Below are 13,586 nucleotides of genomic sequence, written 5' to 3' on the forward strand. Positions count from 1 at the left end.
TTTCCTTTAATTCAATATTTCCCAAACTTGCTGGTTCACGACAATCACGTGGGGGGAGCGTGTTAAAATTACAGATTCCTCGGCTCCACCCGCAGGCCTACAGAAACAGACTCTTGAAGGGAGGTACTCCGGAACCTGGATCTCTAACTAGGGCCGGAGAGACTGCTAGTGATCAGGCAAGTTTGGGAAACACAGCTCTAATTCATTGAGGCTGGCGGGAAGTGGGGCGGGGACCGCGCAGTCTCTTTAAGGAGCTTCCAGCTCTCAGCTCCAATCGCTGCTCTGACCCCCTAGGCGGTCTCCTCCCCTCTAGTACTGCCCTCAAGGGTGCAGCTTCCCCTAGCCTGTGGGGAGGGGGCCCGAATGGTTGTCTTGTCTAGAAACCTTTCTGAGGCCATAAAATATCCCTTCACAGGATGGTACTCGAGAATAAAGGCGGGAGCACAGACATCCATGGTTCCAGCGGCTGAACCTGCCTCCAGCGGCTGAACGTGCCCCCAACATGTCCCAGTCTCCCCTCTAGGTCCAGCTCCTGCTCTCCCAGACAGGATGAAGCTCAAACTTTACTGGGGGCCCGGCCTGGACCCCAGATCTAGAGGGACAGCAGTGCTTCCAAGGCCGCTCCACCTGAAGCAGCATGTCCCTTTGACTAAGCTATCAGCACATCCTGTGCTGGCTCCTTGCCTCCTTCTCAGGCTCCAAGGGCCCTGGGTGGGATGACTGTTTGACAGCTGGCCTCCAGATACAGCACTCGCTGAGCAGCCTGTGGGCAGAAACCGTCACTCCAAGGCCAGCAGGGGAAAGCAGACACTGCAAGGCTGTTCCTACAGGTTGCGCCTCCCTTAGGCTGAAAGGAACCCAAACTAAAAAGTCCCTTCAAATTTAGCAGAGTCTCGTGGGGGCAGCAGATAGGAGGAATAAAGGGGGTATCTTTGGAGCTGCCAGTGAGGACAGAGTCTGGGGCGGGGGTGGGGTGGAGTGGGGTGCGGGGCGCTGTATGGAAAACAGCATCATAGAGCCCAGGAAGAATGAGTCCAGAACAAAAAGCTCAGGTCTTGGGCAGAGTGTGTGGATGTCGGAAGCAGCTGCAACTGCTGCTTCTGGAGGGTGCAGCCAAAGGCAGGGGTGTCAGCATGTGGGGAGAGAGTGAGCTAAGAAGTGTCCAGTGCCTCATTGTGACAGCCATGTACCTGGTGCACATGGATGGCCCTAGTCTAGGGACTGTGCTGCCTGCAGAGCACAGCAAAGTGTCCCTGGTCAGCATTGGAAATCAACCTCCACCTGAGTCATGCTTCATAGAGGAAGCAAAGGCTCACTCCTTGAGGATTAGTCAGGGATCTAGAGCCCTGAAGGAGACTGTCTGGTTCCTATCTAGCCTTAGGCTACCTCAGTGCCCGCCTTCCCTAAATCAGCTCTGGTTTCAATTCCTCTAAGCGTTCTTCCAACAAATGCCTGCCCTTTGTTACCTGTAACTAGAGGAAGTCCAACCAGTATGGCTACCAAAGGAATGATGCTAAAAATGACTGAGCTCATGGAGCATGTTTGTCCTATCCTCACAGACTAACAACCAACAAAGAAACCTAAAGATCTCCATACTTAGGAGTCCTGCCGCTGAATAAATGGCTATGTAACCCGGTTGCCACACTAGCCATCCGCTTCCTGTGAAGCACACAGAGGCACCTGGACACCACCCAGGCCAGCAAACTCTGGAAGTGGGGTCTCTGCCATCATTTACCCTACCATCCATGGCCATGCATTGTACTAAGAGCTAGGGACTCAGCAATGAGTCAAAGACACCCCAGGATTAGAGACAGATTTGGCTTCCCTAAAAGGGATACACACGCTAAAGAAGTGGCTTTAGGACAACTAGCAGAAAAGAAGCACCAAATATTAAAGTAAATAAATAAAAAATAGTTGAGTACTTTTCTTTAAAAAAAAAGAATGTTGGCCCTCAACTTAGTGGTTTCTTTCTTACATTCATTTCCTCATTGTATTCTTCCTTTACTTTAATCACCAGTGGCACCGGTCACCATAATCTTTAGATGTGTAGAGCTTGTATAGTCTGGACTTAGTCCTGGCAGATGTCACGTCTCTGCCTCACAAAGATCTGGATAAAGCTACAGAAGACTTTAAGAAAGACAGCTCCTCCTCACAGTTTGTGAGCCTGGGAGTTAAGATACTGTTCTGTCCACAAGGTGGCAAAAGAGTAAATGACAATCCCTAGGAATTTTTGTGTGTTTATGTAAAACTTGGTTTATGTCAAAATGCTCTCTAAAAATATTTTGAAAAACGTGGTCTCCTTCGCACAGTTTTTGGTTGACATCTAAAATTTTGCATCGTAAATGTCACTTGGCTGCAAAAACATAATTTCTGACAAGTGTTAACCTTCAGAAATAAAACTGTTATGTCAGTACATTACACAAATCTGGTGAATCCTAAATACGTTAGTGAGTTGAGAGCCACCAGCATCTGCTTTAAAAACTCATCACAGAGCTCTTTGACAGTTGCAAGTTGTATTTTCTCCTGGAGTTCTTAATTCTTCTCTAGTCTTACAACAACAACAACAACAAAAATTGACCCAAGAACACACGCTTTTGCAGTTAGAGCGATTTGATGGGTGCTTGTTTCCATGGACGAGTATTGCTTATTGCTAGAATGAGACAGGACTGAACATCATGTCCTTTCTAATTTGTGTTCTGCTGAATGTGAACACAGAGAGACCTCTTTTATTCTAAATGGGAATAGGCATTTCTTTTAGAAACATCATGCAAGCCTTTGCATCCTTTTGGAAATATTACACAATGGTTTAGCTTCAAAACTCTTTCTTGTGATTTCTCAGCTAAGGACTCCACTGGGGTTTCCTTCCATTTTATTGGAAGCAAACAATTAGGAACCATCTGAGGTGCAAAAAGATTCGATTCCCATTCACTGTTAGAGCAATTTGCTGGTTCACCGTGGATGTGGTGTTCGGAATTGTCTCTCTGGCACCCTGAGGATTTTACACCGCAGGGTAGTGCACGCAGGTGAGATTCAGGATGGGAAAAGGCGCTTTTCTTTTTGTAAGTGCAAAAAGAAACATGTGAAAGTGGAGATGGAAAAAGAGAACCAGCTTGACTCCTCTATCACAACTATGTTCTCTGGCAGATCAATTTTAAAACACTACATATAAAACAGGAAGATGCAGAAATTGATTCCCTTTAGTTTCTCATACTCCTGGGTAATGCACGCTCCATTTTGAAAGTGTCTCATTTATATTTCTTGTCATAAAAGTTACATATGTGTGTGTGATAGAGAGAGATAGAGTTTTTTAAAATGCATAGAATTTTTTAATGTATAGAAGAAGGCTTGGTGTGAAGAGTGAAAGCCTGTCTCTCCCTCACCAATCACATCCAATTCTGTTTCTATTTCCCTGAAATTTGTGAGAAAGTTTCTATGCAAATGTAAGTACACACACACATATATATATATATATATATATATATATATATATATCTCCTTTTATGAAAGGTTAATGAGACTATGCTATGCAAGTATATTCTCTAATTGCTATACACAGTTAATGAAATACCAATAAAACTACAATGAGTTTTTTATGAGAGGTTTTACAAGATAATCTTTAAGTTAATATGAAAGACTAAGAGGCCTCTTTCCCCTTCCTTTTCTCCCTCCTGGAAGTGAGGAGTTAGTGACTATAGTGGAAACCATGTTGGAACCAGTCGCAGTAGAAAGACCAAAATCTAAATCACTTCTGGGTGTGTTCTTTATGTTAAAACATTGCTGGAGTCTTTGAGTGATACTTTATGAATACACTCAGCAGTGGTTTGGTTTCTTTCTTGTGGGTACAGTCAATAATATCCTAGACTCAGAGGCTGAAGAGATGGCTCAGCAATTAAAACACTGAATCTTTCCCAAAGGACATGGGTTCAGTTCCCAGGACTCATGTGACAGCTCACAACCATCTGCAACTCCAGTTCCAGGGGATCTGACACCTTCTCTGGCCTCTGCAGACAACAGCAACACACATGGTGCATAGATATCCATACATGCAAAACATATAAAGTAAGCATAAAAACATAAACATACATTTAAGATAAAATAATTTTAAAAAATAATATCCTAGAATCAATGTCAGCCTTGGAAGTCATTGTTATTTGGGTCCAAGTTATGTGTTAAATGACCATAGGTATTCTTTCTCACTCCTGGCCTAGTTGCAAGTCTTTCAGGAACTACCAAATATCTCCTTAGTTGCTTAGACTTCTCTGCCTATCAGCTTTGCCTTGCATCAAACAGATGATGCATACTACTGCTACCAGGCCTACACCCTCATTTCTTCTGGCTGGAAAGCTCTTCCCTTAGAAACTCTCATGACTTGAGACAGTGAGATAGCTCAGTGCATCAAAGCCATTTGCCACTAAACCTGATAGCCTGAATTCAATTCCCGAGACCCGCATAAAGGAAGGAGACAACCACAAGTTGTCATGTGACTTCTACATGCATGCCATTGCACATACGTGCTTGTGAGCACACACAAATACACATGCACATACAAATAGATAATTAGATGTAACTATTTTAATATAAAAAGGAAATCCTCACGATTTTCTTGCTTACTTGCTTTAGTTCACTGCTTAAATGTCCTTAAATGTCACCTTATGTCAGAGTCCTTACTTGAGCACTATATAAAATAGTATCTTGTCCCTACTCTATTTTTCTTTAGAACACTATCATCACATGATGGGTTAAGTAGCCACTCCATGGATATATTAAATATTATACATGCATATACAGTCATATAATTAATCTAACTCCTTAAATAGAAATTGCGTATTCGTCTACTCTCAATATCTACTTCAGACTTTTGTATAGTTAATTATTTCTGGAATGAGAAAATGAATTTTTATCATAACTGGAGTCCTCTATATTCTCATATGTCTGCTGGCTTTTTTGTTTTACCTTTGCTTGTGAATTGTTTAGTCACACCTTTTGCTTAGTTTTTTTATAAATTCTTTGTGTTGTTTTTTGTTCTCTGTTTTTTAAGGCAGGGTCTTACTATGTAGCCCTGGCTGTCCTAGGACTCACTTTGTAGTCCACGTTGGCCGTGAACTCAAAGCAATTTGCCTGCCTCTGCCTCCCAAGTGCTGGAATTAAAGTCATGCACCATTAAGCCTGGCTTCTAAATTATTAACCACCTTAAGCAACACTTAAATGGCCCCAGAAGTATGTCACCTGCTAGTCTATTTAATGTGTTTAACCCTTGCTACAATTTTAAGAAGAAAATACTGTGATGCTCCTCATTTATAATCAAAGATAGTGAGACAAATATAATGCCCATGGTAACACACAGATTAGATTAGATCTGGGATTCAAACTTAGTGGCTAGAATATAGAGTTTGGACTCTTAACTCCTAAGCTCTTAGCTTTATTCTCTGATTATAATATATGCTTTCCATTTATCTCTGCTATATTTTATTCTTACCATAAGTTTAAGATATTATGTAGACGCATTTTTCAAACTTTAAAAATATTTTAGATTATGTTATTGTATTGTATGAATGTTTTGCCTGAATGCATATCTGTGCACTATGTGTGTACCTGGTGCTTCTGTGGGTCAGAAAAGGGCATCATATGCTCTGGAACTGGACTTATAGATGATTGTGAGTGCTGGGAATTGAACCCACAACCTCTACAAAAAACCAGTGCTTTCAACCACTAAGACATATCTTCAGCCTGCTTATGGATTCTTGGGGAGAGGGGGAGAGGGGGAAGGGGAGGAGGAGAGGGAGAGAGAGAACAAGTTTGGTTTCAGGAAATGAAAATAAGGCAAGAACAGCCTGAGACTGGTACCAAGAAGGAGAAGAGTGGTCTAATACAAACATGAGAGTACAACCAGGGTCCTGATCATCTGGAACCTTATCCACTACATTTGAGTTTTATTGCAATTGCATCAAGAATCATCCACGGGTTTTAAAGCAATGACATGGTATGAGTTATGGTTTTCATACAATAATTACAGTCTAATAATAATAGTAGCAAACATAGCTAATGGTATGCCAAGTACTGTTTTATAAGTCATTTACTATGTTATTTACCTTTATAACATACTGATGATAGAAGTGCTAACTAATAACATTGTATTATTTTCGCTATTCATAGGAGGACTAGAGCACAAAAAAAAAATGTTTAAAGGTCTGGTGATGTAGCTCAGTGGTAGTATTTAACATCCACAAGGTAGGCTGGATCTAGTTCCCAATCATGTAAATATGCTTTACAAATTAAATACCTTGTATTTGCTTATGTTTATTACCTATATTCTATACTTCTTCCTATTCAGAATACATCTAATTTCAATAATGAAATGTTTGTATCTTACTTTTCCCAAGCCCTTAGTTTCTCATCCGTAGCTGGAAAGTCTTCCTTCTATAAGCTAAAAAAGAAAGAAAGAAAGAAAGAAAGAAAGAAAGAAAGAAAGAAAGAAAGAAAGAAAGAAAGAAGGAAAGAAAAGAAAAGAAAAAAGAAAAAGAAAGAAAGAGAAAAAAGAAAGTAGCAAATCCAAACACAAAACAAGTCTGGGAGTCTGCGAGCTGAGCCCTATCTGGCCCATTTGGACCTTATCAAGATTCTCTAAAGTTACAACTTGCCAATCTATGGGCTCATTTGTGATAACCAACAAGCAACTCAGCAGCTCCAGCTTCCCATCAAAGCAGAGGGCCCTTACAGATCCCCCATACATACACAACCTTACCAGTAGCCAGGGAACTGGAAATTGGGGTTATCTGGCTTCACCATAAGACTCCAGAAAAGGGCAGTGAGCCTGGAGTTATAGGAAAGGTAGAAAGTGGAGGGACTGAAGACTTTCTTTTAGCACACATCAATCTGGCTCCAGGTAGCCTGCATGCATGGGGTTCCAATAGCCCATTCCCCTCTCTGGATGAAAAAAAAAAAAAAAAAAGAGTCAAAAGAGGAAACAAATGCATGGCTATGGGAGCTACCACAAAGATGAAGATTATGCTGCATCTTAACCCAAACAGCCATTTCCTCAGTTTTTGCCATATATTCCCACGAGATAGTCTGTTCCTAGTCTCCACCCATCTTCAAGAGTTGGCTGTAGTTCTACAGGCTTGTTTGGTTTACAATATTGATTCTCTCCCTGCCAGAATCACATATCTCTAATAATCTTTCTGCATACATGTACAACTACTTAACTTTGCATCTTAAGAAAATAGTGGAGGGGCTGGGGATATAGCTCAGTTGATATGCTGCTTGCCTAGCAGGCAAAGAGTTCTGGGTTTGATTCCAAAAATGGTATAAAACAGGCCGGGTGGAACACCACACAGAAGTTCAAGGTTATTCTTGGAGAGTTGGAGACTACATGGACTGCATAAGATCCTGTTTCAAAAAAAAAAAAAAAAAAAAAGGCACCAGAACCCTGTGTCCAGTACTTGAAGTTGGCCCTGAAAGATCTAGATTTAACCTGGGCCTGAGCTTAAAAAGAAGCACCATTGTGTGCTGGAGAGATGACTCAGCAGTTAAGAACAGTAGCTGCTCTTCCAGAGGAACTGATTCAATTCCCAGCATCCACATGGAAGCTCACAATTGTCTATAACTCTTCTTCCACGGAGTCTGGTACTCAATGAGGACAAAGCGTGAATGCATATAGAACTAAAATAATTTTTAAAAAGAGGAAGCACAATGAAATGGTTTCTGCAATTTTACTCACCAAACTGTGGAATCTGGCTTCTTGTGCTTTTCTTCCCTTCTTCGAGGGTTGAAAACTTGGCTAGAGTAGTCAAGGTTGTTAGACTGCATCCAAAATGGCTGATAAAAATCTTAATTGCCATTTTATTTTCTGAAATCTACAAAGAGCAATGCAAACAAAATTATATAACCTCAACAGAGAGAAATTTAGTTATATGTAACAAAAGTATGTGTTCGCTATTCAATTCAACAATTCTACTTTTAAGAACCAAACCAAAGGCACACTAACTAAAGAACAGAAGGCTACATGAAAAAGGACATCCATTGCAAGGGTGTGCAACAGCACAGGCTGCAGGAGGAAAATCCACTGGTAAGGAACTGATTGACTCAGTTATGATGCAAACATACATGTAACATGGTGAACAAAACCAAATTTTGAATTTTTTACATTTAAAAATTATGTATTTTATGGGGGTGGGGTGCATGTGCCATGGAAAGCATATATAGATCCAAAGACAATCTCCAGGTGTCAGTCCTCTCTTTCTACCATGGAGGTTCCAGGTATTAAACTCAGGTTGCTGGGATTAGCAATAAGTTCTCTACCCACTGAACAATCTTGGTACCCAGAAATAAATTGGTATACAGTGCTTAGGAGTCAAATGTCTTTGGATGTTGAAATCTTCTCCAGTCTAGGACAATACTCATAAATGATTTTTTTCAATAAGCCAAATGATGTGGGAAACTTTCCAACTTGAAACATTACTCAAGGTCGAATTATCACAGAGGGTGAGACAAATGCATATTATGTTCTTCCTGGCACAATATAGTAGGGAGCACATAGCCCCTTCTATTAGGCATCAGTGCCAAAAGGAAAAGAACATGAAAACTAAATACAATCAATTGTCTAACACCAATGGCTTACAGTGAACATAGAAAATAGAATAAGTTCAATGTTGCCATTATAAAATAAATAAACAAATCCAAAATGTGGAACCCTTTACACTGAACATTTATCTGATTTACTCAATGACAAATGACATTTTAAAAGAATGAGGTAAATAATGGTAAAAGTACAAAATTTTAAAGAAACTTAACAACCAAATATAATCTTTTGCTTGGATGGTATTTTGGAAAAAAAAAATCAATGTTTTAAGTCACTTCCTAAGCTGATGTGGTGGCTCATACATGTCATGCCAGCATTCAGGGTACTGAGACAGGAATATCACATGCAGGCCAACTTAGGCTACATAGTGAGTTCAGGAGCAGCCTATCTCAAAAATAAAAACAAAACCCACTTCTTAAGACAATCAAGAGACTTTCAGCATAAATTTCTATTTCATTACACCAGAAAGTTACTATTAGTAAATTATAACAACAATAATACAATTGTATAAAAAATGCTTTTCTGTCAGAGATACCTGGTCCTCTTGCTGTGTCCCACATGGCAGAGGTTATTAAAATTAAAAGTGTCTAAAGTAATTTCCTCTAGCCTTTCATCAGGTACTGAGCCATCCGTAAAAACAGAGCCTTCACAAACTCCCTCCTGACGACCTCACTTTCTAATATCACCACAATGGGATTAAGTCTCAACATGAATTTTGGAAGAAATGCATTCAACCGATAATGTAGAGGACTCCCCAGATTCTATGAGCTCTTGCTAAATTTGTGTCTGCAATGACGACACATAGAGAATCAGTTTACATCTCTTGTGTGCTCTAGATCATGGACCTTCAGCTATATATACTTATGTGCCTCACCCAAGCCTGACTGGCAACTTGTGGATATGAAGCTTTTCATGTGAGTGTGCTTTTGTGAACTGCATAGAACCTCCATATTTGCTATCCTAGATGACATTCTATTTCTTCCTTCTAAAATGTTTATTTTATATGCACGTCTGTTTGCCTCTATGTGTCTCTATGCACCACTTGTATGCCTGATGCCCATGAAGTCCAGAAGACAGTGGTGGGTTCACTTGGACTGAAGTTCCAGGCAGTTGTGAGCCACCATGTAAGTACTAAGAATCGAGCCCAGTCGCTCTAGAAGAAGAGCAAGCAGTATTGCCTCTGAGGCATCTCTCCAGCCCCATGCATTATTTCTTCATTCTAAACTTCACATTAGATTAAGAAATGCTTTACATGTTCTATCAAACAATCGTAGTTTTTAACAGGGTTTTCAAAGTTTCCAGTTTCTTTGAAGTTTTTATTGCTGTATATTAATTTTATATACAAATGGTTTGCAATATAATAATTTATCAGATATATACAGTGTGCACTGATCAAATCCTAGGCTCAGAGGTGGAAGATTTGCTTAGCATTTGGAGGGCCATAGGTTCAGACACCCAGTACTGCAAAAGAAGAAATTCAACCTCCCTTTGTCAGCCATCCCCAAGCTTTGGGAATCACGATTCTTCATTCAGGCTAACAGTTGTTAGTTCCCACATAGGAGGACATGCAGTACATATCTTTCTGTACCTAGTCTGTTCCACTTAATATAATGACGGCCAATTCCATTCAATTTGCTACCAATAATGGGATTTCACCTTCCTTTAAGGCTGCAAATATATTTATCTCGGTTTTATCTCAGCCTCGAGATTGGGCATGTATCCTGAACTTAATATGACTCCAAATGGAGAAAAGATTACCATTCTGGAGGTATTATTTGCACACAGAGAAAAAATCCTTGAGTTGTTAAGATTCTTCCTAGAATGCAATGGAGATTTAAGTCACTCTATTTCTTTTACGACTTATATACACTGGAAGTGTGCTTAATTTTGTCTTTGTTTTTCTTTTTCTTAAATTACGATTATTTAGCCACTCATTTACTGTGGGTATGTACATATACCATGGTGCACACATATGTGGAGTTCAGAGCACAGTTTTTATGAGTCCCTTCTCTCATTGCATGTTGAGTCCCAGAAACCAAATTCAGGTCCAGTCTTTGCAGCAGGTGGCTTTACCTGTTAAGCCACCTGGCTGCTCTGACACTTTTGTTTTTAGAGGCAAAGTGCTCAAAGACACTTCATCTTGTCATTCATAGCATGATCAAATATTTATCTGGAACACATATTAGGCTATGTATCAAACAGAATTTTGACTTTTATTGTATTAAGGAAATATGAGAATATTGCTAAATTTTAAGTACTAGGTTAATGTGTATCACTAAATTGAACAGTAGTTCACCTAATTAAAATTTAGCAATGTTCTCATATTTCCTTAATACCACAAAGCTCAGTATTACCCCATTAATATTAATCTTACTTGTACTAATACAGATGGCCCCTTGTTTAAAATAGTTTGACTTTCTGATGGTACAAAACCAATATATATCCAATGGCAGTACTGAATATTTTGGCTTTTGATCTATTCCCTTCTTTCCCACCACCAATGGAGAAGTGTTCCCCTTGTTCCACATCCTCACCAGCATAAGCTGTCACTTGTGCCACTGATCTTAGCCATTCTAAGAGGTGTGATATGGAATCTCAAAGTAGTTTTGATTTGCATTTCCCTGATGGCTAAGGATGTGAGCATTTCTTTGTTTCCCAGTCATTTATGTTTCTTCTACTGAAAATTCTCTGTTTAGATCTCTACCTCATTTTTAAATTTGGCTATTTGTTTTCTTGATATCTAGTTCTTTTAGTTCTTTATATATTTTGGATATTAGTCCTCTATTAGATGTGGATTTGGTAAAAAAAAACCATTCCCTTCTCTAGGCTGCTGCTTCATCTAAATGACAGTGTCCTTAGTACAGTGTCCTTAGTCTTACAGAATCTTCTCAGTTTCATGAAATCCCTCTTATTAATGGTGGATCTTAGTGCCTGTGCTGAGTTCTGTTCAATGAGTTCAAGGCTATTCCCCACTTTTTCTACTATCAGGTTCAGAGTATCTGGTTTATTTTATTTTATTGTTTATTAGATATTTCCTTTACTTACATTTCAAATTTTATCCCTTTTCCTCATTTCCCCTCTGAAAACTCTCTTTTTATATTGAGGTTTGTGATCTATTTCAAATTTTTTCATTTTTATTTATTCTTCTCTCATACAATACATCCCAACTGAAGCTTCCCTCCATCCACTCTTCCTAGTTCTCCCCAACACACATGCCCTCTCTTCCAGATTCATTCTTCCATAAAAGAGCAAGCCTCCCAGGGACATCAACTAAACATAGCACAACAAGATACAGAGATGGCTCAGCTGTTAAAGACTAAGATCACACCTACTTGCATTCTTCTACATTTGGTTATCCAGTGTGACCATTTGTTGAAGATGCTGTCTTTATTCCAGTGTGGATTTCTAGCATCTTTATGAAAAGCTAGTGTTCACAATTGTGTGTGTTTGTGTCTGGATCTTCAATTTGATTCCATTGATGAATTTATCTGTTTTTATGCCAGTACAATGCTGTTTTTATTACTACAGCTCTGTAGTACAACTTAAAACCAGAGATGGTGATACCTCTAACAGTTCCATTATTATTAATGATTGGTTTAGATATCCTGGGTTCATTGTGTTTCCAAATGAAGCTGAAAATATTCCTTTCAATATCTGTGAAGAGCTATGTGGGAATTTTGATGGAGATTGTATTGAATCTGTAGATTGCATTTTGGAAGGATGGCCATTTTAATATGTTAATCCTACCAATCTATGAGCATTGGAGACCTCTCCATCTTCTGATATCTTCAATTTATTTTTCTAATGACCTGAGGTTTTTTATCATAAAAGTCCTTTACTTGCTTGGTTAGAGTTACCCAAGATATTTTATATTATTTGATGCTATTATGAAAAGTGTTATTCCCTGATTTCTTGCCAGAGCATTTATCATTTGTATATATAGGACTACTTACTTTTGTGACTTAATTTTGTATTCAGCTACTATGCTAAAAGTGTTTATCAGCTGTTGGAGTTCCCTGGTGGAATTTTTCAGGTCACCTATGTATACTTTCACATAATCTACAAATTAAAATGCATTGGGTCCCTTTCCAGTTTGTGTCCCCTTGATTTTGTTTCTGTTGTTTATATCCAGCTTTAATCTGTGGCAGGTTGATAGGATGCAGAAAATTATTTCACATTTCTTTTTATCTCTCGAGTTTTGCTTTGTGTCCAAGTATGTGGTCAATTTTGGAGTAAGTATCATGGGGTGCAGAGAATGAGATATATTCTTTTATGCTTTGGTAAAATTTCCTATAAATAGGTTAGGTACATTTGGTTTGTAACATCAATTAGATCCAGCATTATTCTGTTTAGTTTTTGTCTGAATAGAATGTCTATTGTTGAAAGTATTGATACTATTGAGGGTATTGAAGTCTCCCACTATCAGTGTGTGAGGGTCAATATGTGACTTAAGCTGTAATAGCTGTGTCTTTTATCAACTTGGGTCCCACTGTTTGGAGCACAGGTGTTAAGAATTGCAGTGTCCTCTTGGTAGAATTTTTCTTTGATGAGATGTTTGTCTGAAATTTCTTCTGATTACTTTTTGTTTGAAGTCTATTTTGTCAGACATTAAATGGCTATGCCAGCTTACTTTTTAGGTCCATTTGCTTGAAATATCTTTTTCTAACACTTTTTTAAAAAGATTTATTTATTATTGTATGTAAGTATACTGTAGCTGTCTTCAGACACACCAGAAGAGGATGTCAGACCTCGTTACAGATAGTTGCCAGCCATCATGTGGTTGCTGGGATTTGAACTCAGGACCTTAGGAAGACCTTTGGAAAAACAGCCAGTGCTCTTAACTGCTGAGTCATCTTTACAGCCCCTTTTTCTAACTCTTTACCTTGAGGTGATGTATATCCTTGATTTTGAGAAGCAGCAGAAGGATGGATCCTGTTTTTGCATCCATCCTGCTGTGTGTGTCTTTTTATTAGGGAATTGAGGCCATTGATGTTGTGAAATATCAATG

The 13,586-nt window shown here is 39.1% G+C and overlaps 1 protein-coding gene across 1 annotated transcript in view; it reads right to left on the bottom strand.

The window, feature by feature from the left end:
• Window positions 1–639, bottom strand: part of LOC116090919 (ubiquitin carboxyl-terminal hydrolase 22-B-like) — a 3,489-nt gene extending 2,850 nt beyond the window's left edge. Inside the window, exon 1 of the mRNA XM_031371881.1 lies at window positions 568–639. Coding sequence (XP_031227741.1) covers window positions 568–639 — 72 coding nt within the window. The remainder of the gene's footprint in view (window positions 1–567) is intronic.
• Window positions 640–13,586: the final 12,947 nt, after the last annotated feature.

Source organism: Mastomys coucha, chromosome X, assembly GCF_008632895.1.
Source record: "Mastomys coucha isolate ucsf_1 chromosome X, UCSF_Mcou_1, whole genome shotgun sequence".
NCBI classification, from domain to species: Eukaryota; Metazoa; Chordata; class Mammalia; order Rodentia; family Muridae; genus Mastomys; species Mastomys coucha.